Raw genomic sequence first — 26,773 nt, 5'->3', positions numbered from 1 at the left:
TCAACTAAAGCTTCAGCAAAATGTTTTGAAAGTTGTGTTACAGGTGATTAGGGTGGTTAAGAAAGTGTTTAGCACATTTGTCTTCATTGCTCAGACCTTTGAATATAGGAGTTGGGATGTCATGTTGAGTTTGTCCAGGACATTGGTAAAACCTCCTCTGGAGTACTGTGTGCAATTCTGGTCATCCTGCTGTAGGAAGGATACCACTAAACTGGGGAGGCTTCAGACCAGGTTTACCAGGATGTTGCTGGGAATGGAGGGTTTGAACTGTAGGGAGAGACTGGATAGGCTGGGATGTTGGAGGTTGAGGGGTGTCCTTTATTGAGCTTTACAAAATCACGAAGGGTCTTTTCCATAGGCTGGAGGAGTTCAAAATTAGTGGGTATATTTTTTTTAAAAAGGACATGCAGGCAACTTTTTTTTAATAGCGTGGTTCTTATGTGGAATGAACTTCCAGAGGAAGTGTTAGAAGCATGGACAGTTACAACGTTTAAAAGGCATTTGGATAAGTGCACGAATAGGTAAGAGGGATATGGGCTGAGCGCTGGCAGGCAGGACTAGTTTAGTTTGGGAACATGGTCAGTGTGGACTGGTTGGATCAAAGGGTTTGTTTCCGTGCTGTATGACTCTGTAACTGAGAAACCTCAGGAGTGTTGAGGAAGATCTCCATCCATTGACTAAACGCTCAGAGACCGCTGTGGCACAGCACAGCACTTGATCCCTGGTCTGAGCCAATTCACGACCCGCTCTCTGGACGTGGGGGGGAGTTGGGGGGGGGGGGGGGGGGGGCGGGTGGCAGGGCAGCAATGTGGTGACGGACAGCTGCTGCGGGAGGGGCTGCCTGAAAGTGACAGTGGGGAGAGCGACATACTCAATGGGAGGCCCAGGCTGAGGAACCTGACAGGCCGGTTTTAGAAGCTTTCGGGTGACTGCACTCCTGCTTCAATGTGAGATTCTCTAACGTTCAGGAGTCTCTCCTGACCAGCGGCTCCCCTCGCTGTGATTCCGCTGCAGGGCACCAGGCAATTAATATTCCTTCACTATGTCAGTGACGCTATCCAGTTGCAACACTCCAGGAGGCCCCTGTCTTAGATACACCTCCAGGCCCTGACAGACTGACGGAGTAGTTGTTAATGTTTCCATGACCAGGAGCGACGCAGGTTGACAGCGGGATAACGTAATTCTCGGGTTTTTAACTCTATCCCTGCCCGTTCAGCATTTTCTGGGGCTGGTGTTGGACAGAGTTAAAACAGCCTTGGCACACAAGATAGTTTGTCACTCTTGTGCAGACTCGTTGGCACACGGACCTCTCCGTTGACTTTACCTCTTCTGCACTGACAGGGCGGCGCACCCACACCCTTCGATAGGAACTTTGGGACGAAGCTGGGCGTCAAGGCTGTGCAGTGGCTGACCGAGAAACTGCTGGAGAGCTACAGGAAAGGTGAGGCCCCTAGGCCCTGGCGGTGCTGAGAGAGAGATTGGGAGCAGGCGCCGGGGAGAATTGATCTGGGAGGAGCTGCTCTGTGAAACCGGGGAGAGCTGACCTGGTGCTGAACTGAAGCCAAACACACCACGACCCAGCTGAGGAAAAATGGGCAGGGTGGGGGGGGGGATAAAGAAGCCTTCGCTCGCAAACCATGAGAGAGGCTTTTCCAGATGGAATACCCCTAACTGAATGCTGAGAGAGGAGGCCCATCACAACAGCTCCTCTGCAGCGTGAGGGGAGTTGTAGGAAGCCCCTGACCATCTGGAAGCTAATTTGACATCCTTGCTCCGTCTGGCAAGTGCTCCCTTCCCGATCTGTGGAATGATCTGGACCCCATTAAAGGAAAGATTTGACCAAGGGGAGTAAGGGGGTGGGGGGGGGGGGGGGGGGGGGGGGGGGGGGGTGGGGGGGGAGACAGTGGATTGCTGGAGATCAGAGGGACGGGCCTCTCAAAAGCGTGTCTGTTCTCATCCTCTTCCTTCTCATCCTTTCCTTGGACAGGGCAAGTCTTCGCCAACTCTCCTGAAACGGCCTGTGTCCTGGGAATGAACAGGAAGGCCTTGGTCTTCCGACCTGTGACCGAGCTGAAAGCAGAGACGGGACTTTGAGTAAGTACGAGGGGCCGGGAGAAAAGTGGAGGGAACTGGGTGTAATACAGCGGCTGTGTCAAGCAGCACTCAACTCCAGAACAAGACAACTAAAACAAGGAAATGTCAGGGGTGATTGAGTGGACTTCAGGAGCTGCAGATTGTAACAGGACAACAATCTCCTCTCCAACATACTAGTCCATAAGCTGACAATTAAGTGTTGTTTCTACAAAGGTTCAAAGATGTTTCATTGGAGTATAAACGAGCAAAACTGCATCCATCAAGTTTATGTAATCTGGCATCATACATACAAACTGGTATTCTGTACTAACCAAACTTTCTGACAGCTTGTACGTTTTCTTAAAGTCAGCCGGTCATATCTGGTGTTCAGATAATTTATTCTTCCCAAAAGAAAACCCCAATAGTAATAATGATAGCAGTAGATTGTAAATCAGCAGATGTGGTTCACATTGTTAAATCGGTTTTAGTTATTGTGCCTGAGTGATGGTACCACTCAGAGGAGCAACAGCCAGTAGAGACTGAGCTTGTTCACTTTTTGCAAAACTGGGCTGGAGGTTGTGGTGCCTCTTGTCGGGACTTTATTCTGACACCTTACCGATCTAGGACTGTTGACTATCCGGCCAGTCCTCCTCAGTTCCTCAAAGCTTTGCCTTGTGTCTGGAGTAACGTAATTCTAACTGGCCCCCCACTAATCCTCTTTGTGTGCCGGATAACGTAGATTTTACTTCACGTGCGCTAATTAAAGAGGCTAAGTTTTAAGAAGTGCCTTTGAAGGAGGAGGGAGAGGAGTTTTTCCAGGAGGGAATTGTGGAACTGAGGGCCAGGGAAGCTGAAGGCCTGCCTGAGGAGCAAAATTAACCCCGTGGTGCTCGAAAACCCCTCGATAGCACGGCAGACCCCATTGGCCTCCCTTGTTCATCACGGCCATTGGAATTCCCCACAGATGTGACCCACAATCCTACTGTCCGAGGCACACTCCGAGAGTGTGTAGGCCACAATGGGCCTTGCAGCATTCACCGAGCCAGACCCACCACGCTGAGAGCACCACAAACACAAGTGGGTCCACCAAGCAGCATCGAGGTGTGACCCGTACTTTCAGACATGATTGGACCAGTCTATCCATACCTGAACTTTAACTCTGAATTAGATGCTGATGATGAAGCAGATGCTGAACATGAGAGGGGGAACAGAGGAGATAGTTCAGCCCCTCCATTAGATCTGTGTCCTCAGGCCTATTACTCACCTTGGCTCCATGCCTCTTCAGTACTCCTACCCAACAGAAATAAAACTGTCCACCTTCAATAATTCTTCTAGGAGAGAGTTCTCTATTTTTCCACTGCCCTTTCATGAATTCCTTCCTTACGTCACTATGAGCTCCCCTGGAATTATCCAGCAGAAGAAATAAATTCCATCCATCCATTCTGGCATGCTGGGTCCTGTTGGGATCAGGCCAGCTCCCCTGTAAGAGTAACTCTGCCAGTCCTACTCCCCAGCCCTCCCCACCCCCACCCCCCCTCCCCCCCTCCCCCCCCCCCCCCCCACCCCCGCCGTCGTCCTGCAAATACTTCTCTTCAGGTAATTATCCAGATCCCTGTTGCAACCCCCAATCTCATCTGTCTCTATCACTTCCAGATGCTGCCCACATATTGCATAAAAACACTTTGCCTGGCGTCACGGTATAGCCTGAGACCCGTGTCCTCCTCTCTGTCCTCCTGCCAGTGGGAACAATTTCACTCTCATCTCCACTGTCCCGATCCCTCACGGTTTTGGACACCATTCTTGGGTCTCCCCTATCTTCTGTTTGAGGAGAACAGCCCTGGCATCTCGCGTCTATCCACATCCGTCAAACTATGCCCTTAAATGTTTTCTTCACCCTCTCTGAAGTCTTTATATCCTTCCAAAAGGATCCCACAGAAGAGGCTGATGGATGGAGGTTGAGAAATTGACCGGGAGTTTCTGTGTTTCCGGTGATCATTGGAGATGTAGTGGACAGTGAAGAGGTTACCTCCGAGTACAATGGGATCTTGACCAGATGGGCTAGTGGGCTGAGGAGTGGCAGACTGAGTTTAATTCAGATAAATGTGAGGTGCTGCATTTTGGGAAAGTAAATCTTAGCAGGACTTATACACTTAATGGTAAGGTCCTGGGGAGTGTTGCTGAACAAAGAGACCTTGGAGTGCAGGTTCATAGCTCCTTGAAAGTGGAGTCGCAGGTAGATAGGATAATGAAGACGACGTTTGGTATGCTTTCCTTTATTGGTCAGAGTATTGAGTACAGGAGTTGGGAGGTCATGTTGCGGCTGTACGGGACATTGGTTAGGCCACTGTTGGAATATTGTGTGCAATTCTGGTCTCCTTCCTATCGGAAGGATGTTGTGAAACTTGAATGGGGTCAGAAACGATTTACAATGATGTTGCCAGGGTTGGAAGATTTGAGCTATTGAGAGAGACTTGAGTAGGCTGGGGCTGTTTTCCCTGGAGCGTCGGAGGCTGAGGGGTGACTTTATAGAGGTTTATAAAATCATGAGGGACATGGATTGAGTAAATAGACAATGTCTTTTCCCTGGGGTAAGGAGTCCAGAACTAGAGGGCATAGGTTTAGGGTGAAAGGGGAAAGCTATAAAAGGGAGCTAAGGGGCAACTTTTTACCCAGAGGGTGGTGCGGATATGAACTGAGCTGCCAGAGGAAGTGGTGAAGGCTGGTACAATTGCAACACTTAAAAGGCATCTGGATGGGTATATGAATAGCAAGGGATATGGGTCGGGTGCCGGCAAATGGGACCACGTTAATTTAGGATGTCTGGTCGGCATGGACGTGTTGGACCAAAGGGTCTGTTTTGTGCTTTACATCTCTATGACTCTATGTAAATCTCTCCATTTACTCCCAAGTCCTTGGAGTGGAGATTGTCTGTTGCGATGGTGTTGATGTGGAGGTTTAACTCCTCGAATTCTCTGTGTGTCTGACAGGCACCGCATGCCGAAGGAGCAGTGGTGGCTGAGGGTGCGGCCCCTCCTGAAGATGTTAGCCAAGTACCAGACGCGTTTCGACAATTACATCACGGGCAGGGTCGAGCACGTCAACAGGCGCAGTCTGAGCGTTGAGTCCGGTTTCTGAATCCAGCGGCCACCGGCACCCATCTCCCGTCACCACCTTTTAACCTCGTTATAGCATGAACCTACCGTGAAGTAGCGTTTAAAAACTGCTTGCATTTGTTGTTGCACCTGTTAACATAGGAAGGTAACCCCAGGTGCATCGCAGGGGCTCAGTTGAACAAAAAGAGAGAGGGAGGAGTTATCAACATCAAAGATGGCCACCACCTCAACCCAAATGGGTCATGGGTCAGATTTAATTCCAGTGAAGACTGGATTTGGGCCTGTGAGAAATGTAGTATTTTCCATTGCCTCAGCTACACCCCATCCTTCGTGAAGACCCTGTGCTGACCTACAGCCGTTTGTGGCTGCATTCATCATCTCCACTCCGTATCTCAACCTCTCGCTGCCTTTCTTACTCCAAGCCTTTCCTGCCCTCTCTGTCTTTCTTTCTCTCTGTGTGTCTCTCATCCCTTCTCTCCCTCTCCTCTGCCCCCACCTTGCTGCCTTTCCTCACTGCTCCTTGCTGCTACTGAAACTATAGGAGTTTGGTACAAGGATAATCGTAGGCCTCTCGCAGCTTGAGACTTCACTGTCCCTCGATCCTGTTCCAGGCTTTGCTTTCTGAATTGATTCGTTTTTTTTTGTGTTTGACTTGTCTGTCACGTGTGAAACTTTTATGGGCCATTTAACTCAACCAGCGATTTGCCACCAGGCTGGGGAGGAGGTGAGTGCCGATAGGATTCCTCCGTAGAAAGGCTGCTCGCTACGATCCGGGGCAAAGGTAAATCCGAGAATGAGTGGGAAAAGGTGCTGAAAAGGTCCAGTGTGTGAACTCTCCAGCTGATGTTCCTTCTGCCTGCCCTAATAACCACTGTGAGTAGCTGGGTTAGAGCAGCACCCTCCCCAATCACTCTCTTTAGAAAATTCGAGATGTCATTGAGATAGCTACCTCCATTTCCAAATGCAGCAGAGTGCCGTCACGTTAAATCGAACACTGTGTGTTGTGTCTATGACATTTGAACTCTCCTCGGTCACTCTGGCCATGCTCCACGTGTCTGAACTGTTCAGAGCAGCTCCTGAAATGAAACCCTTTGACAATACTCTCTCTGGACACTGTTGCATATCGCTGATAATGTCCCATTAAAAAGAAAATGAATTGAGAAACTTGATTGCGATAACTTCCTTCCCTTCTCTTGGGAGCCTTGGAATTAAGAATGGATGTTTATTCAAGGTTGTTTTAATATAGAGAAGATTCAAGCTTTTAAAAAAGGCTTAAGGCAGTGCTATCCTCAAAAGACCATTTATAGAGGATGGAAACAGCTATTCTCCCCGTCAGTCCCCTGATTATTTATTAAGACTTTGTGTCCATTTTAAACGAAGGTTCAGCCAGCATTCAGTCAAGGATGACAAACAGTGATCCTTTTAGATGTTGTGGGCATTATTCTCCAATCATGTGACCGTTGCCGCGAATCATGTGATTCTCTTGTGAGGCCACAAGGGGAACAAGATCTGAATACCATGTGGGTCAGTGTGTAGTCCTTTCAAGCCAGGCTGTGGGACTACGTCTCCTCCACTAGCTGGTTGAAATACATTCCACCTGCCAGTGGGCAGAAAGGCATTGTGGCACAGGGCAATGGATTTGGCACTTGCCTGGGTGATGGACTAATAGACTCTTTCCTAACACTTGGATAAGGGTCAGCCCACTCCGTATCTGGGAGGGTGCAAAGCCGGATTTCCCTGTCAATACACAGTCAACTGTTTTTAAAAGTTTCAAAAGATGTGACGAGCACAGTTTTTAAACACAGAGCAGGCTTTTGCTGACCAGTAAATGCACCCATTGCAATGTGTCTGTGCACTGTGTGTGTGTGTATATGTATAAAACTGTTCACCTTGTACTGTCAGTGGATTGTGACCTGGATTAGATTGAATTGTGTTTCGTGATTAAATTTGTATTGTGCAATGGCTTTGAGTGCTCGCCTTGATTTAATTGAGTCTCATTTTTAAAAATCCGCCCCCACCCCCACCAGCACCCCAGTCCAAAAACTAAATGATTGTTTACAAAGCCATCTCATGCTTTGCATATGTTCATGCAAGAAACAGGAAGGGTGCTAGGAATAATAAAAAAAAACAGATGAAGGTTTCAGTGGCAGTGAGTTAGGGAAGATCAGAGAGAATATGTGGTGTTGACCATGGCCTTTATCTATTATTTGGTGGACCTTGGGTGTTTTGGTTTGTGGTTCCTTGAAAATGGAGTCACAGATAGAGAGGGTGGTAGGAAGGTGTTTGGTATGCTTGCCTTTATTGGTTAGTGCATTGAGTACAGGAGTTGGGAGGTCATGTTGCAGTTGTACAGCACATTGGTTCGGCCACTTTTGGAATACTGTGCTCAGCAGTCCTGGTCTGCCTGCTCCAGGAAGGATGTTGTGAAACTTGAAAGGGTTCAATAATGATTAGCAAGGATGTTGCCAGGGTTGGAGGATTTGAGCTATAGGGAGAGGTTGAACAGGCTGGGGCTGTTTTTCTCGGAGTGTCAGAGGCTGAGGGGTGACCTTCTAGAGGTTAACAAAATAGTGAAGGGCATGGAAGAGTGAATAGTCAAGGTCTTTTTCGCAAGGTAGAGGACCAGAGGGCATATGTTTAGGGTGAGAGAGGAAAGATTTAAAACTGACCTAAGGGGCAACTTTTTCACACAGAGGGTGGTGCGTGTATGGAATGAGCTGCCAGAGGAAGTGGTGGAGGCTGGTACAATTACAGCATTTAAAAGGTTACATGAATAGGAAGGGTTTAGAGGGATATGGGCCGAATGCTAGCAAATGGAATAGATTAATTTAGGATGGGTTAGACCAAAAGGTCTGTTCCTGTGCTGTACAACTTATATGACCACATGAGGATGTTTCAAGTCTGAGGTATTTGAGAGATATCTTAATCCAGTGTATTAGAATTCAAACATATTAGTAAGTAAGCATCCTTAACTGCTCAGTGATCACTGCCTAGCAGTATATAAAGACAACGTGAGAATGAAAGGGTGAGACTGCATATAGAAAGAAAAGGGTATTTCTTCACTATTTCCAATGGCTTGAGAGATAAGCCTGTAATGATCCTTGAAAATAGCTTTCACCTGAAGTTATAAATGGCAGCCTCTTTGAATGATGATGATGTCGCATACAGTGTAAAATTATTTACTCCCATCCAATAAACACTGACTTAATTATGGTTTCATTGCCTTGCAGTCCGATTTAAATCCTAATCCAGTTGAAGAGGTTCTGCTGATTAATATGGCAATGAATTATTACAAGACAGTGTGATAAGAGGTTGTTCTGGATAATTAATTTCTTCCCAATCACTGTCCTATTAAGTTCTGCCTGTTCTAACCACTAGGCTCTCTATTTTAGCAGAATGAGGCATTCCACCCCTGATTCATTGAGGAAAAAGTCAAATGCCGTAAAGCATTGGACCTTTATCTCTCTTAATTTTCTCTGGATTTCTTTTTGGATTTGAAGATGCTCACTCCTTCCTGAGGTACACTTCCATGGATAATGATTTGGACACTCCATGAACTAACTATCTTTCTCTGAGAACCCCTTTGGCAGTGAGTACCAACACACTATCCTACCAATGATGGGGAAGGTGGCGTGGATCTAGAATCAGAGTCCTGTATTCACAGCGTTTGGGCTGGACTCATTAGATAGTCATCATGAAACCGATTAAGGCCCAAGTTCAGTTTATTTCAGAGTCGTGGCGTGGGCTACTTGTGATCTGTCGAGCTCCTCACCTGGTGACAAAAGCTCACCAAGCCTAGAATGTTTGAAATAGTAAATAACAACCAATATATAAACATCACACCATCTGCATTATTAGGTATGTGATCAAATTAAGTCTTCCAAGAGAAAGCTTTACACTTACCCTGTTGTGTTACATCACATGGTCATTACATAAGCATCTGTCTGAAGGATAGACTAATGACCTGATGACTATCACACTCGTGCTCTAAAAGTATAGAAATCTCCTACTCCAACTTACCACCGTTCTGATGAAACATGACATGCTATTGAAAGCGCACCTATAACTTAATATTACCCTGGGCCCTAGTTGTCTGATAAATGCAATGTTTGTGTGCAATTGTAGCAATAATAATCATGTGTTGGATTTTTCAATACCACAATGTCTATGTGGGATTGTGTTACAATGGGATGATGTTATAGTGGGAAAATTTAAGGATTGCTATATCAGAGAAAACGCCTTGCTGGAGGCAAAGGCATGGTTGACTCTAATAGCTTGGTGGTGGAAACTTGGAAACCTCATTGAACACCAACTCGATACTCAGCATCAGTTTCTGAGAGTACAGATATCTATATTGATCTGTACGTAAGGCAGCAATCACTAAGAAGACAGAGCTAATCTATTTTAGTTGGAATGTAAGCATATTTTTCAAACTAAAAGGAATTTCTAAGATTCTTTTTTTTAAGAAAAGTTTACAATCCACTCTTCAGTTGAGACATTAACTAGTGCTGGAAGAAACTGTCCTAACAAATTGACAAAAGTTAACAATCTCGCAATAGTGGGCGAGTCTGATTCCTAAAAATGGAGCACATTTACCACCCAGGGAGAGGTGGGCACTGCAGGGAGTGGAGTGTTTTATTTCCCCCTCCAACTCTATTTTGATTTAATCCCTGCCCTCTCCTTCACTGTTTGATCACGCAGCATTGCCCTTTGATGTGAAGGGCACTGCTTGTCACTGGCCACTCGGGTATTTCCTTTCTTCCCGATGGTGGGAAATGAATAAAGATTTGTGCATCTTGTGTCTCTCACTGTGTCTCACACCTGCACACACATACCATGGGTGCTGGGGAAAAAATAAGCACTACCGCAGTTAGGCGGGAGTGTGGGGGGCTTTATATTTTAAAGAATATAACCAGGAAATAGCACTACCAATAAAGAAAAAAATGGAGCACTTTCAGTTTCTGTCATCACAAAGCTTTATTTTTAATTTACATTGACCTGAAGGTAGAATTCCTGCATTTTATGGCAGCATCATAGTTAGCAGAAACCTTGTTATTGAATGGCTGCCTATTGACATCTTTACTGAATTACAGCTGTTTGAACAGTTTTATTTTCCAGATCAAGTGATAGAAAAGTCCCAAGAGCTTTGAAATACTTTCTTGCCATGGGGCAAAGAAGGGTTTACCAGAATTAGCACCTCCAGTCTTTCTGTTCATAGTAAAAATAAATCTAGAAAAAGGCTGTCCAAGACCAACTCAAAATTCGGATTCCCGGACTCTAATTCACGTCTGATAGGCAACTGCCTCAAGAGTCTACTAACCAATTAGTCAGCAGATGCTGTAGCAAAGTGACTGTTGGACTGCTATTGTCTCTACGCCAACTAAAACTCCTGGAAAGGGTCTTCTGGACAAGAGACAAGAGTGACGCCATTGACGCATTACTTGAGGATAGATGCAAGTTGTAAATTAATAACGACAGGACAACAAAATCTACATGCTTTAGAAGCGAGTAATGTTATAGCCACAGTTGGCAAATGTGGGGCAAGCCAATAACAATTTTAACACACCCACCCAAAAGCTGCCCCAGCTTTTATTAATTTGAAAATAGCATGTGGCTCAAAGGGACATTGGTGACGTGTGGGAAATCTGGTTCCAAAGGCCAAGCCTGATGGTAGAACAAAAGACAGGTGCAAACACAGCAGTGAGGTTCAGAGTCTAGATTAGAGTGGTGCTGGAAAAGCACAGTAGGTCAGGCAGCATCCGAACCCAAGTGAAAGGTTCATTTCAGAAGATGACTAAGCTGTCTGGATTGTTAGCCTAACACACCTTGTCGGAGTTATAAGGTGATCTGAAACTTTTACAACTATTAATACCATATGTCCTGAAATCACAGGATGATACACACAGAAAGCTAAAGTTGACATGAGAGCATGTGCCAACATTTTACTACTAACCATCCTGAAGAATCCCTTTTTGTGTGAGTCTATCAGCTGAGGGAGCCCTTGCTATGACCACCACAACCAGATCCATGTGTGATGGGGCCGAAAGATCTCGGACAGCACCATGTTGGCCTGGGTGTTTAAGACTGGCTTTCAGGCCCATTGAATAATGTGGAAGGCGGGACTTGCTCCCAATCTGACGGAACACCCCTGTCCGAAATGGATCACAAATCAGAGTGGAGGTTCGCTGCCTGAGCTCAGTACTTGTGTAGGGACAAGCCCCATAGTCAGTGTCCACCATCCTCCAAAGATACTCTGCTGTGACTTGTAGACAGGCACCTCCAGAGTCCAGGACACACTGACCATTGGGGAAGCTGACCCCGATACTGAATGAGAGCAAAACCCACAACTAACCCTTCCTCCCCCCCCCACCCACCCAATCTTCCCCCCGCAGTGTGCAGGGGGACTAGAAATTAGATAAAGGCCCTGTATGTTTGACATGAGATCAATGCTGCATACACAATGTGTTTTTGTAAGTGAGCTGTATCTTGCTGTTCACTTTATGTGATGTTCTGGCAGTATTATTGCTGGACTGTTAATCCAGAGACCAGGGTAATGTTCTGGGGACCTGAGTTCAAATCACACCACGGCAGATGGCAGAATTTTAGTTCGATAAAAATCAGGAATTAAGAGTCTAATGATGACCATGAAATCCATTGTTGGAAAAGTCCATCTGGTTCACTGATGATCTTTGGGGATGAAAACTGCCATTCTTATCTGGTCTGACCTCCATGTTATTCCGGACAATTATGATGGGTAATAAACACTGGCCTAGCCAGCAAGGCCCAGATCCCGTGAATGAGTTTTTACAAAACTTATTCGAACTGTTACACAAATGCACCTCCACGTTTCTTGAACACAGTCGATTTTGGGGGCCAAGAAAAGACCTACAATGCAGCCCAGCGTGGTGATCTCTCAGCCCAGTAAGTCGTTCTCTCAGCGTAGGCCTCCAGCCCCAAGGTGATTCCAGAGCTGTCTCCCAGCCTTGGGAGCCTCAAGATGAAGCCCAGTACCATCTAGAGTCAAGGCCCGATGTGGACTAGAAGCTAGGTGGATTGGGCTGGAAGGGCTGTTATTCTGAACCTTATATTTCTCTATTTTCTAATTATTTCTACAATCTGTAATGCTGGATGTTTTATTTCTTTATTTTTATAAATTTTTTCCTTAAAATCTGCACCTTTTGTACCTAAGAATGTGCCATAAGCAACGACTTATAAACTCTTCACTGCACGTGACTATAAAGCTAATTCTAATTATAAATAAGGCATGGGGCCTAATATGGATAGGGCAAGTACATGGCAGTCTGGACTAAAGAGCTCCATTCCCTAGCACCAACTTCCCTAAACCTGATTAACAGAAAGAAAATCATAATTAACGAGATCAACTCTTTAATTAATGTTTATCCTAAGCCATCTCCACTCGGCAGTGCAGACCTCCTGTGAGCTGTGTTTATCACCATTGCAAAAACCGCTTGTGCCCTAGTGTGAACCTAATTAACCTGGCACGATCGACCCAAATGTCAATCGCCAATTATAAAGACAGCTTGGTCAACATCGCCATGCCAACCAATGTGAGAGCAGAGATACGACATCATCTGAAGGCTCTGAGGGAGCTGGTGGCCAATAACGTGACGGATTGCTGGATCCCACAGACAGCAGGGCTGGGCCGGGGCAGTTAGGGAAGAGTTTTTGTCCCCATAAAGGAGCTTCCAGGCCTGACCCATGAAATCCTGGCAGTGTATCCAATCCAGCTCAGCAACAGGGTCTCAAACCTACCGGCATCACTTTCTCCTTCCTTCCACGATCATAGTGCAAGTGTGTTTCCTTTTGGACAATGTCTCCCCACATTTTCTCTCTCTCTCTCTCTGTCTCTCTCTGTCTCTCTCTCTCTCTCTCTCTCTCTCTCTCTCTGGCTGTCTTACAGGGGTGTTGGATACAATTTTAACAGACGTTTGATACCCTGGCTCAATTTGGAGACCATTGCTGAAGAATGAGACTGGCCAGAGGATGACGAGAACTATTCAACGACAATACTGACTTTCAGATGCACCTGTTTGATGGACAATTGGATGGCAGTTAGGAATGGGAATCTATAGTGTTCCATGACCTCCCCCCTCCCCCTGACACACACACACTTTTCTTTAATCCAGGCAACACTGAAGCCAAACCCACCCACGTGACATTAGGAAATGCTGACGTGGGGACTTCCTTCTGACACAAGAAGCAAGGTTAATCGTGGCAGTGGTTTCATGTTCAAGACTCCTGGTGTAAAATGTATTAGACCAGATTTTATTTTTACTTGCAAGAAAACAGTAACTTTCTCACTTCGCCAGTCACACTGTCATGAGTTACTGACACCAGCAACGTGAAAGGAATGTGTGAATGGCTGAGCTCATAAATACTGCTCTGCTGGGAGAAGGTGAGCACTGCAGATGCTGGAGCTCAGAGTCGAGAGTGTGTTGCTGGAAAAGCACATCCGGTCAGGCAGCATCCGAGGAGCAGGAGAGTCGATATCTCAAGCATGAACTCTCCATCAGGAATTAATCTCTGCTGGGATCTGTCGATCTATCATTCTCACAAAAAATTGGGCTCCACATGTTACGTTCAGTAGTCGCCACTTGTCTGGATGAGTGTGGCTCCAACAACTTGACACCATCCAGGACAAAACAGCCCGCTCAATTGGCTCCACATCCACAACACCAACGTCCTGCACCGCCAACACTCCGTAGCAGCAGTGTGTCCTACCTACAAGACACACTGCAGAAATTCACCAAAGGTCCTCAGACAGCACCTTCCAAACCCACAACCACCTCCATTTGGAATGACAAGGGTAGCCAATACATGGGAACACCACCACTTGCAAGTTCCCCTCCAAGCCACTCACCATCCTGACTTGGAAATACATCGCCGTTCCTTCACAGTCGTTGGGTCAAAATCCTGGAATTCCCTCCCTTAGGCCATTCTGGGTACACCTATAGTACGTGGACTGATGTGGTTCAAGAATGGTGTGGAGGTGCCAGTGTTGGACCGGGGTGTACAAAGTTAGCTACCTGATGAAGGAGCAGTGCTCCAAGCACTTGTGCTTCCAAATAAACGTGTTGAATTATAACCTGGTGTTGTGTGATTTTTAACATCGTTCAAGAAGGCAGCTCACCACCACCTTCTCAAGGGGGCAACTAGGGTCGAGCAATAAATACTGGCCTAGCCAGCAACACTTCCCAGGAATTCATTCCACGGTTACTACTCTCAATACCATTGGCTTTCTCTCATTCTTTAAAAATAAATGGCAGAGGTCTTAAAAAGGGAAGTTAAAGATTAGTACAAACCAAGAGGTTCAGAAGCAAGATATAACATTAAGAGTGTGAGCCCTTGTTTACAAAACAATTAGATGTGGTGGCAGTGAGCAACAGGCTGTATTTTCCTAGTAGGAAGACAAAGGATTTGCCAGGTCAGTGTAATGTTTACCGATACCACCAGATGGCAGCCATCATCAATCTTTGAACAGATTGGCTCCAAGCTTTGCCTTTCCATCAGAGTCTGACTCCCTTCTCTTTGTCTTCATTCCAGTTTGATTCATGTTTTTTTTCCCCCATTTTCCCATCGCTTCACTCAGAGCTTTAATCCCCTTGGAGTGACACAAGCACTTACCCCCTCCTTCAAACCAGTATCTGCTTCTGTGCATTGTCAGCCCACGGGACAGAGAAAAGGGTGCACACTCACTCACACACATTCAAGTATACTTACCCAGCACATACTCACATACACTTAACCAGCACACACTCACTATCCTTAACCAGCACTCACTATCCTTAACCAGCACACACACTCATATACTTAACCAGCACCCACTCACTATCCTTAACCAGCACACACTTTTTAAACAGCACACACTCACTATCCTCAACCAGCATACACTCACAAACACTTAACCAGCACACACTCACTATCCTTAACCACCACACACTCACATATACTTAACCAGCACACTCACACTTACACTTAACCAGCACAAACACTCATATACTCAGACACTAGCTCACACCCACGAGCCCACTCACATTCAGATACTCACACCCTCACAGATACTCACACTCATACTCCAATTTGCACTCGTATTCACACCCAGATTCACACTCAGACAATAGCTCACATTCAAACATTCACTCACTCAGACACAGGTAAACACTCACTCATGCTCACTCAATCACACTTACACTAAGATACACAATCACACTCAGACACTCACACGCTCAAACTCAGCCAATCACACACACACACTCACACTCAGACACAGACGCACTCACGCTCACTCACACTCACGCTAAGTTACACAATCCCAATCAATCACACACTTACACTCAGACACACACACACACTAAGTTACACAATCATACTCAGACACCCAGACATACACTCACACTCAATCACACACACACTCACGCTAAGTTACACAATCACAATCAATCACACACTCACACTAAGTTACACAATCACACTCAGACACCCATACACACACTCACACTCACACACACACTCACACACACACTCAGACTCAGACACTTACTGTCACTCATGCTAAGATACACACATACACTTAGACACACAAACACACTCAGACACTCACACTCACACACACTCACATACTCACACTCAGAGCAGGGCCAGTGCTGCTGTTCCTTGGAGACAGCAGTTAGCTTAATGAAACTAGGATGGAAGACAGAGGAGTCAGCTCGCATGTGTCAGAGAACTGTTTCTCAAGCCTCCAAAGAATTACTGCAAAAGGAAATGCTGTAAGAGGTGAGGAATTGTGCAGGTTTCTGTTGCCAAGTGAAGGAGTGACAATGAGAGTGATTGGATAACTAATGATTGGAGAGAGAAACAGCAGAGTGGGCTCTGAACCAAGCAGTAAAGGTGGCAGTAGATCTCGGATAATGGACGGGGAAGCAGCTAAGGTAGCGTAGTGTGTGACTATTTACCCCAAGGTTGACCTACTGGGCAGTAACTGGCACCAGGAATAGCAATGCTGGTTTGGCTACAGGAAGCACATAAAGACGAGAAATGGGAGCTTCGTCCTGCGGGGTCAAGGGTGAACTTTAATATTTTAAGAGGTGGAGTATTTCAGAGCAATAGAGAAATGTTCCGAATTACTCAAGGAAAGGAAAAGTAATGGCTTCCCTGGAGAGATTGCTGATGAGTTTAATGGCCCAATTAGTTGACAGTGGGGGGGAAAAAAGACTTAACGCTCTTGACAACAAGATAGGTTCCTCTACACTTACTTTCCATCGCCATGGTAACTAGGGAAGGGAAAGCACCTTCTGGGAATTGATCAGGAATCTATAAGATTGTCCTCAGGGAGCGAGACAGAAATAATTGATTCAGAGTTTCGCATTTTCTCTTGAGCTGAGAAAAGAACCCGAGGTTGTGACAACGAGCAGTAACTTCCAAGCCCTTCCCTGTGAATTAAACAGTGCATGTTATCCTGCATTCTTCTATCACTTTCCACAGTCCACAGGGCGCCTGGCACTGAGAATGAACGAGAAGCCTTCTGAGCTAGGTCCGATCAGCTCCTCCACCATCACACACAATAGGGAGCCATGGCTGGTGACTGCAGCGAGAGATGGCGACCAGCTCTCGAACAACGAAGCCCTTTATTGCTAACTCGACTGTTTGCATGTCTTGACAACAACTGGGGGTGGAGGTGGGGGTGCGTTGGAGCATGCTCCCGTCTCTGTGCGCCATGATGTTTCAAAAGCCCATATTTCCTAGGTCATCTCAGCATCTCTCCTGGGAGGGGAGCTGGGGCGGGGGTGGGGGGTGTCTTCCAGGAACCGTGGCAAATGTCACAGACACCCTGCCTCGAAAATAAACCAGGATCACGGAAAACCAGCCCTGCCCCACCCTGGGGACCATTAGGAAGCCAAGGCTTTGGCAGGGGGCACAGAATGGATTTCACAAATAATTCCAGGGACGAGAGCCTTCAATTCAAATGGTTCGATTGGAAAAGCTGGAGTTTTTCCACTTAACAGCAGAGAAGACGAATAGGAAACTTGATTAAGTGTTTAACATCAGGAGGGATTGGATGGAGGATTAAAGAAAACCTGTTTCTACTTCCCAAAAGGTCAATAACCAGAAGGCACTGATTAATGTGATTGGCAAGCGATTCAGAGCAGACATGTTCTGTCCAGAAAGTGGTTAGCAGTTATTATGCACTGCCTTGTAAAGGAAATCAGCTCAATAATTCAAAGGTCAAAAAAAATCACACAATACCAGGTTATAGTCCAACAGGTTTATTTGAAAACACCAGCTGTCAGGGCAGCACAGTGGCTCAGTGGTTAGCACCGCTGCCTCACAGCGCCAGGGACCTGGGTTCGAGTGCAGACTAGGGCGACTGTGAGTATGTTTGCACATACTCCCCGTGTCTGTGTGGGTTTCCTCTGGATGCTCCAGTTTCCTCCCACAGTCCAAAGCTGTGCAGGTTAGGTGAATTGGTCATTGCTAAATTGACTCATAGTGTGAGGTGCATTAGTCAGGGGTAAGTATGGGGCAGGGGAATGGGTCTGGGTGCGTTACTCTTCGGAGGGTTGGTGGACTTGTTGAGTCGAAGAGCCTGTTTCCACGCAGTAGGGAATCTAATCTAATCTATCAGAGTGCTGCTCCAACACAGGCACCTCCACAATATTTTGAAGGACAAGGATCTAGGGCAGTGGAGCTTTCCTTTGAAAGAGCCAGTACAGAGTTGAAGGGCTGAAGGGTCTCTGGGTTGCATTATTACATGGTTCTATTATTCAATGGAAAAATGGCTGCTTGTCTGGCAGGTTATCCAATTAGATAAAAAGGAAGGCCTTGTCTGCTTCCCAATTGGCTGAAGAGATAAACAGCTGTGATGATTGACGTGCTGAACAGCAAATGACAAGCACTGGATTTGTGTGACATTACTCTATCACACCTCCAGGAATTGCAACATTTTATATAGCCTTTAAGGGAATCCATCAGGGCCCAAGTACTGCAAGTGTTACACCTTTACCCAAAAGAGATTATAGGGATAGACTCAAGTCTGCCTTGGTTAACCTTGATAGTGGGAAAGCTTTTTGAAGTGACAATCCAGGGATAATAGTAATAGTCACTTTATAAGTGTGAATTTTTCCAGGAAAACCAAGATGGAAGTGTTTCAAGGCAAATCATTGTAATTAAACTGGATCGAGTTTTAGATGAGGTGACAGGGAGAGTAGAGGTAATGCCAATGTTGTGATTAACATGGACTTTCAAAAGACATCTCGCAGATTTATCAGCAAGGTTGAAGTCCATGAGATGAAACACTCAGCAGCTGCCTAGGCATGAAGTTGGCTGAGGAACAGAGAGCAGTGCATTCTGCCGAACGGTTATTCTGGAGGAGATGTACAGTGTGCCCTGCAGGAGTCTGTCGGAGGATCACAGCTTTATACAATCTACCCTATTGACCTAGACTTGGGTGTACCTACAATTCAACAGATAACTCAAAATTTGTCAATATTGTGAACTGTAATAAACTGCAGCAAGATGAAGTCAGGCGGGTGAAATAAGCAGGCACTCTTTTTAAAAAATTAATTTTTGGGATGGTGGCATTACAGGCTGGGCCAGCATTTACTGCCCGTCCCTAGTTGCCCCGGAGAAGGTGGTGGGGAGCTGCCTTGAATCGCTGCAGTCCAGCTGCTGTGGGTTGACCCACAATGCCCTTAGAGAGGGAATTCCAGGATTTTGGCCTAGCAACAGTGAAAGAATATGGCAACATATCTCCAAATAAGGGTGGTGTGTGGTTTGGAAGGGAACTTGACGTTGGTCACCTTCCCATGTACTTGTCACCCTTGTCCTTCGAGACAGAAGTGGTCCTGGGTTTGGAAGGTGCCATCTGAGGATCTTTGGTGAAATTCTGCAGTAGATAGTACACACTGCTGCTACTGAGCAATGGTGGTGGAGGGAATGGATGCTTATGGAGGGAGTAGGTGCAATTAAATCCAGAGAAGAGTGAGGTGGTACATTTTGGTTGGAAGAATGTAGGGATTTTGTCTAAAATAAGGATATAAATCCACATAGGCAGGATCAGAGAGAGACAGTCACCCAAGGCTGGAACCAAACCCAAGTCCCTGGGGCTGTGATGCAGCACTGCTAACCATTGAGCCACTGTGCCACCCAAAAAGCCAACACAGAATGTAATAACGCAGCAAGATTGAAGGCTGAGACAGACAGATTTTTTTTAATGGATAAGGGAATTAAGGTTTATGAGGAAAAGATAGGGAAGAGAAGTTGAGGATTATCAGATCAGCTCGGATCTCATTGAATAATGGAGCAGAACTGATGGTCTGAATAGCCTACATTTGCCAACGTATCTTGCGGTCTTTTATCAGGCCATTGCTCTATCAGAGAGCAATCTTATCTTAAGCACAAGCCTATATTTCCTTTCGTAGACCTGCAACCATCTCCCCCCCCTAAAATAAAATACTATTTTCTTTACAAAGTCGCTACTAAATTAACATTCGGCATGCCCCTAGGCGATGGATTCCAGATTCTCTGAACAGACTGGTAGCAAAATTTCCCTCACTTCTCTTCCAGTTCTCTTGCCAATTATTTGAAATCTGTGTACTTTGGTTACCAGCCCTCCCTGTCAGAACAGGAAGTGGAAAATCAGCTACTCTATTAACAGAACTGCACATTGCTGTCCTTCCTCTCACTACACCATGTCCACCTCCCCACAGACATCTCCCTGTCCCTGCCCCATCCCCAACACCCCCCACTGTCCCCACACCACCACTCTTCCTCCACCTTCCAAAGCTTTAAACACACCTCCTCAAGCCTACCACCCCCTCCCCTCCCTCTCCCTACATGCCTTAAACCCCCACCCTACCATTCCGTCACCACCCTCTATAGGAAGGATCTCATTAAACTGGAAGGGTGCAGAGAAGATTTACAAGGATGTTGCCAGGACTGGAGGGTTTGAGCTGTAGGGAGAGGCTGGAAAAGCTGGGGCTGTTTTTCCTGGAATGTAGAAGGTTGAAGAGTGACCTTCTTGAAGTGTATAAAATCATGAGGGGCCTGGATAGGGTGAATGGCAAAGATCTTCTTTCCTAAAGTGGGAGAATCCAAAACAAGATGGCACAGGTTTAAGGTGGAAGGGGAAAGACTCAAAAGGGACCTGAGGGGCAACATTTTCACAGAGAGGGTATTGCCGATGTGCAATGAATTGCCATTTAAAGGACATTTGGGCAGGTCCATGGATAGGAAAGGTTTAGAGGGATATAGGCCAAATGCAGGCAAATGGGACTAGATTGGTTTGGTCACATGAATGAATTGGACCAAGGGGTCTGTTCTGTGCTGTTACACTCTACGACTGTATGATCTCCTCTCAGACTACCACACCTCACCCCTCAACTCCAACCTTCCAACAACACCCAAAGCCCCTGCCGTCTAAAGCTGAGCCAAGCGTTGTATTTGCTGCGGAAGGGAACCTCGCAATATTCGTTCAGAATCTTCGAAAAGGTAAAGCTCAGGGGCTGTAAGTTTACAAACCGAGCCTTAGATTTCGATTCAGATCGGCAACCCTTTATGAGGAAGCATTTCCATCTCCCATAGTGCCTGGCTGTAGGGTGGGGGAGGGAGGTGGTGAGTTTGAATAAGATTTCAAAACAATCATAGGTCAATAATTGATGGGAGCCCTTGCCCTTGCTTCAGATGTAAGTAAAGTACTTGAAAGAAGAGAATCCTCTTTTTCATCCTCCCTTCGACTGAGAAAGAAAAATGGCAGATCATCGCACCATTTTGTGTCATGATATGATCCACCTCTAAGGGGGTCAATTATTACCCGCCTCGACTGCATATAATGCATTAGTGTAATGAACTGAAGGCAGTTGGAAGCAGCAGTGGGACAATCAGATACATTAAACATAACTCCCACTGGGCCTGATCTATAAAAAATCTTATCTTCAAATAAATAACACACATTGTTTCCCGATCTTTGTGTGTGATTGGTACGTTTACATCTAAGAAAGGAAAGAGATATTATGTTTATTAAATGTGGATAGACACAAAGAGAGTACTTGATGGAGAGGGAGATAGAGAAATAGAAAGACAGACAGAGACAATAAGAGAGAGAGAGAGAGAGACAGATATCGAGAGAGCAAGAGATAGAGATTTAGAAATACAGGAGAAAAATTGGAAAGGAAATATTGAGAGAGTCACCAAGGAGGGAGAGATGGACAAAGTGGGGTAAAACAGGGAGGGAGGAAGAAGCAGAGAGTGGGTCAAACAGGGAGAGAGAGAGATAGAGAGGGTGGGGTCAAACAGGGGGGGAGACAGGGTGAAACCGGAAGGGTGACTGAGAAATGGATGAAGAAGCAGTAACTAACACTGAAATAATTAATGGAATTGTTTTTGCAGTAGTACTCTTTGTGGTCTCCCCCTGCCAAAGTACATCGATTCTCCTGTCTCTTCCCCATCCTCCACCCCTGCCTTTGATTGATCCAGGAATATAAAATAAAGGCAGGTTTGCATCAAAGGAAAGCTCTCCTTGTTCCTGATGTTATCACCCTCTGCTCTGTTACCATTTCACATCTCAGTATGTTAAAGCTACAAATTGTCAGCCTTTTTCAAATTTTTCCCTTAACGTTACCTCCAAGTCCCTGTGCTCATTTCAATTATTGTTAAATAAATTTTACCACTCAGCAAATGTGAGCAAGGGATGTTTTACTATCAAAGACATAAAACCAATTGGTCTGATTAAGAATGGCATGGTGGCTCAGTGGCTAACACTAGGGATTGGGGTTCAATTCCACCCTTAGGTGACCGTGTGGAATTTGCATATTCCCCTTGTGTCTGTTTAGGTTTCATCCTGCAGTCCAAAAATGTGCAGGTTAAGTGCTAAATTGCCTTGCGGTGTTCAAAGATGTGTGGGTTTGCCTTGGGAAGTGCAGGGTTACAGGGATTCAGAGTGTCGGTGTAGACTTGATGGGCTGAATGGCCTGCTTTCACACTGGAGGGATTCTATATTTGGACACTACACTTTTCCCAGCAGGCTTTGTGACCTCAGGGACGTTTGTGGGGGGGGGGGGGGGGGGGGGGGTGCTGGGGAATTGAATGTTTCCCTTCAAAATTTGACCTTTGGAGTTCATGTCCTACTCCAAAATTTGTTGGCCACAAAACATGTGCTTGCGAAATAGCCAAACAGGTTGAGTGTCAATCTGTAAATCTTCCCAATGCACACCAATGACAGGCCAAAAGAATTTGAGTGATTCTTAGGTACTGACATGACAGTAGATATTGGAGCTTCTACTGTCAACTACGATGGCGATAGTAAAATGTGGCCATTTTAAAAACCTCTCACTGTATGTCTATACTGGAATGCAAGTGACAATTAAGGATATTCTATTCTAATAAAGGATAGTCTCTTTGCAAAAAAAAACTTTATATAGCCCCAGGCTACAACACGCATGCAAACGTATATGTGGTCACCACAACTCAATCTCCTTGGGAATGCCAGTGGGCTGGACTTGTGATAAAGGTTGGTGACACGACAAGGGTGTGTTTTATGGGGCGGGGATAGGGTGGGCTCAGGACCTGCCTTCTTGGGCAGCCCATGGTGGAGGTCATGGCACTGTGGGTTGGACCTCCTTCCAAGGAGAGAACTCAAGATGAACAACACTGGGAAGCAGTATCCCCGACACAGTCAGGGGAAACTCTCACAAAGGTTCCAGTTTGGGTGTCAATCCAGGGCACTGAACACAAGCATCCAGGCTGATGGTCTGTCTAGAGCTGAGAGAGTGCTGCACTGACTGGGCTGATGCCTTTTAGGTGATTGGTTGGATATAACAGGTTGCAGTCAAGATTAGAGTGGTGCTGTAATAGCACAGCAGGTCAAACAGCATCCAGTGCTGTGCTTTTCCAGCACCACTCTAATCTTGATTCTGATCTCCAGCATTTGCAGTGCTCACTCTCACCTATAACAGATAGCATGCCAATGTTTCACAGAAGGGTTGGGGGGGGAGTATGCCACCTTAATCAATAACAGGCAAAACAATTTCTATGGTCACAAACACATTATGGGAACTTGCTGTGTGCAAATTGGCTGTCACACTGCTAATGTTAGAGCAGGGATTATATTCCAAAAACCTCCCAGTCGGCTGTAATATTCTTCGATATATTTCGTGATCATGGCACCCCGTGAATTAAATCTCGTTTTGCTTTTATAAGCTGCATGTGTTTGTAGATGTGCAGCACTCGAGAATAATGCACTGTCATCAACCCCTTCCATCACATTATGATGATCGAGAGTAGACTGATGAGGTGGGAATTGGCCAGGTTAAATTTATCCTGTTTGTTGTGTATAGGATATATCTGGGCAATCTTCCATATTGTCAGGTAGATGTCAGTGTTGTAGCTGTACTGGAACAGCTTGGCTATGGCTACAGTCAGTTGTCATAGAATCCACAGTGTGGAAACAGGCCCTTCGGCCCAACCAGCCTACACTGACCCTCCGAAGAGTAACCCACCCAGATCCATTCCCCTACCCTATATTTATCACCAACTAATGCACCTCACCTACACATCCCTGAACCCTATGGGCAATTTAACACGGCCAATTCACCAAACCTGCACATCTTTGAATTATGAGAGGAAACCAGAGCATCTGGAGGAAACCCACGCAGACAAGGGGAGAGTGAGCAAACTCCACATAGACAGTCGCCTGAAGGTGGAATCAAACCTGGGTCCCTGGTGCTGTCAGGCAGCAGTTCTAACCACTGAGCCACCCCACCGTGCCCCCCCCAAGAGTTTGAGGACAAATCTCAGGCCACCCCAGATGGGACTTGAACCCACAATCCCTGACTTAGGAAGCCAGTGCCTCATCCATTCGGCATCTGGAGCAAAGTCTTCAGTACTGTAGCCAGAATGTTGTCAGGGTCCATAACCTTTGCGGTATCCAGTCTCTCCAACCATTTCTTAATATCACACGGAGTGAATCAAATTGATTGGAGACTGGTATCTGTAATGTTGGGGACCACTGGAGGAGGCCGAGATGGCTGAAGATTCTGGCGAAAGCTTCAGCATTATCTTTTTGCGCTGGTGTGTTGGGCTCGTCCATCATTGAGGATGGGAATATTTGTGATGCTTCCTCCTCGACGTGAACTGTTTACTTGTCCACCATCATTCACAACAGGATTTGGCAGGAGTGCAGAGTTCTGCGATCGCTTAGCTCTCTTGCAGCTTATGCTGTTTGACATGCAAGTGCTCCTGTCTGGTAGCTTCACCAGGTTGAAACCTCATTTTTAGGTGTGCCTGGTGCTGCTCCTGGCATGCTCTCCAGCAGCCTCCATTGAGCCAGGGTTGATCCCCTAGCATGATGGTAATGATTGAGTAGAGGATATGCCGGGCTGAGAGGATACAGATTGTGGTTGAATGCAATTCTGCTGCTGTTGATGGCCCACAGCGTATTATGGATACCCAGTTTTGAGCTTGTCAATAATCAACCACATTGATGTGAGTCTGGAGTTACGTTAAAGATAGAATCCGTAAAAACGCACATTTTGTTCCTCAGCGGACCTGAGTGGATTACCAGACTGGGGTTTCTCTATGACTGTCTTTATGGGGTTAGTTGGCTGGATGGTGCCAACAGCACAAGATAGGATCGATTCTGGTTGGGATGGTTTTGGGATCGGCCATCCTTGCTTGTGGTAGCGGCGGTGGGACTGTGGATCAGACCTGCCTTTAGGCAGAGAACTGCAGAACAATACCTCCAACTCACACCTTAATCATGAAATCCTGGTGTTAAACGCCATTGCAGGAGCAAAGAGCCTGACTGGTTGTCTGCCTGGCATGAAGGGAAATGGCCCAAATGTTAACCCTTTAAACACACACTTCAACAAAGCTCCATTTGAGAGGCTGAAGCCACTGAATTAATCACCCGGGTCTCTTGAGTGCATTAACTATCTGTCTTGATTAAATATTGATTATTGAACATCTCCAGGTAACATTTGAAAGTGCAGGACTGTAACTTGCAGTGTAATGCCTTCTCACAAACCCCATGACAAACTGCTTGATCTACAGCACTTTAAGGTTCTGGGTAGGATTATTGCCTTGAGACTCCTGACTACCTACCTCACGTTCAGATTCCGTCTTGCTGCTACTCACCTCGACTAGCCCTGACACTGACCCCGCTGCAACCCCCAACATCAATTCCTGTCAAATTCAGTCACTGTCCCTGTGCCTTCATTAAACTGATCTATTTCATCAACACTTGATTAGCCTTCGCCATTTGGGTCCCTCCAAGCTGCAATTTCCTTCAGCACTAAACTTTCAAGTGGCAGTTTTATTCCTGTCGAAAATAAATTAGACTTGCGCTGAATGTGACCATTCCATGTGGTCTGCTAATGTCTGAACACAGTGCCTTGGAGAAATGACAAACCCAATAATTTGCCTCCACAGTTGCAGCTTTCATTTGATTGTCTATTAAAGAAGCAGACGCCAAATAATTGGATCAAGCAGTACAGAACAGTCAGGGCCTCTGGCTCAAACTACAGGAACTAATAACGGTACTCATGCTAATCCTACAAACTCTCTCTCTCTCTCTCTCTCTCTCACTCACTGGCACTTTCTAGTTCCATCTTCGAGCTTCTCCGCAGTGTCCATTGTTGAGCTTTCTCGTGATTTTCTCTTGGTTTTTAGAATACTCTGTCCCTTGACCCACTTTGTACATGCTGCAGTTCTACATGGTGCTCTGTCTATCTCACTGTCTTCCTCAATCTGTCTTTGTCATGATTTGGATTTGGATTTGGATATAACCTGGTATTGTGTGATTTTTAACTTTGTCTTTGTCATGCTAAACTTTCCTCCTCTTTATTTCCTTTTAGATCATGCATTGTCTTTAATTATCTATCTCAATCTGTAATTTCGAGTCCTACAACTGTATGGGATCTCAGCTTCCAACACTGATCTTTTACATACCCCTGATTTTAACTGCCATATTATTGGCTCCTTAATCTTCAGTTCCTTAGGCCTGAAGTTCTGGAGTTCCCTACCCAGACCTTTTCACTTCTTTTTCAATGAATGGCAGGGCACAAGGAAGCTCAGAGAAATAGAGGGGTCTGGGAGTGCCAGCCCACAGATCCCTGAAAGGGGCAGGGCAGGTTAAAACACCGTAGGTAATCTAATCTAAACAAAAATTGGGGAATTAATGCAAAAGGGACAGTTGGCTTTATCAGCAGGCATAGATTGTAAGAGCAGGGAGGTGATGTTAGAGTTGTACAGAACATCACTGAAGACACAGCTCGAATACAATGCACAGTTCTGGTCACCGCACTATAGGAAGTATGTAAAAACAATGACTGCAGATGCTGAAAATCAAATACTGGATTAGTGGTGCTGGAAGAGCACAGCAGTTCAGGCAGCATCCAACGAGCAGCGAAATCAACGTTTCGGGCAAAAGCCCTTCATGATGAAACGTCGATTTCGCTGCTGGTTGGATGCTGCCTGAACTGCTGTGCTCTTCCAGCACCACTAATCCAGAATAGGAAGTATGTGTTTACCCTGGACAGGGTGTGGAGGAGATTCATCGGGATGTTGCCTGGGCT

General features: G+C 46.0%; 1 protein-coding gene across 1 annotated transcript in view; it reads left to right on the top strand.

The window, feature by feature from the left end:
- LOC140481922 (ATP-dependent 6-phosphofructokinase, liver type-like) overlaps positions 1-7,150 on the top strand; it is a 61,606-nt gene extending 54,456 nt beyond the window's left edge. The window contains 4 exon segments of the mRNA XM_072578603.1: positions 1,342-1,441; positions 1,988-2,085; positions 2,087-2,094; positions 5,061-7,150. Coding sequence (XP_072434704.1) covers positions 1,342-1,441; positions 1,988-2,085; positions 2,087-2,094; positions 5,061-5,208 — 354 coding nt within the window. The 3' untranslated portion in view covers positions 5,209-7,150.
- The last annotated feature ends 19,623 nt before the right edge of the window (positions 7,151-26,773 follow it).

The sequence above is a fragment of the Chiloscyllium punctatum genome, chromosome 10, assembly GCF_047496795.1.
Source record: "Chiloscyllium punctatum isolate Juve2018m chromosome 10, sChiPun1.3, whole genome shotgun sequence".
NCBI lineage: Eukaryota > Metazoa > Chordata > Chondrichthyes > Orectolobiformes > Hemiscylliidae > Chiloscyllium > Chiloscyllium punctatum.
The sequence above is the reverse complement of the archived record's forward strand: the minus strand, read 5'-3'. Positions and strand labels throughout refer to the sequence as shown.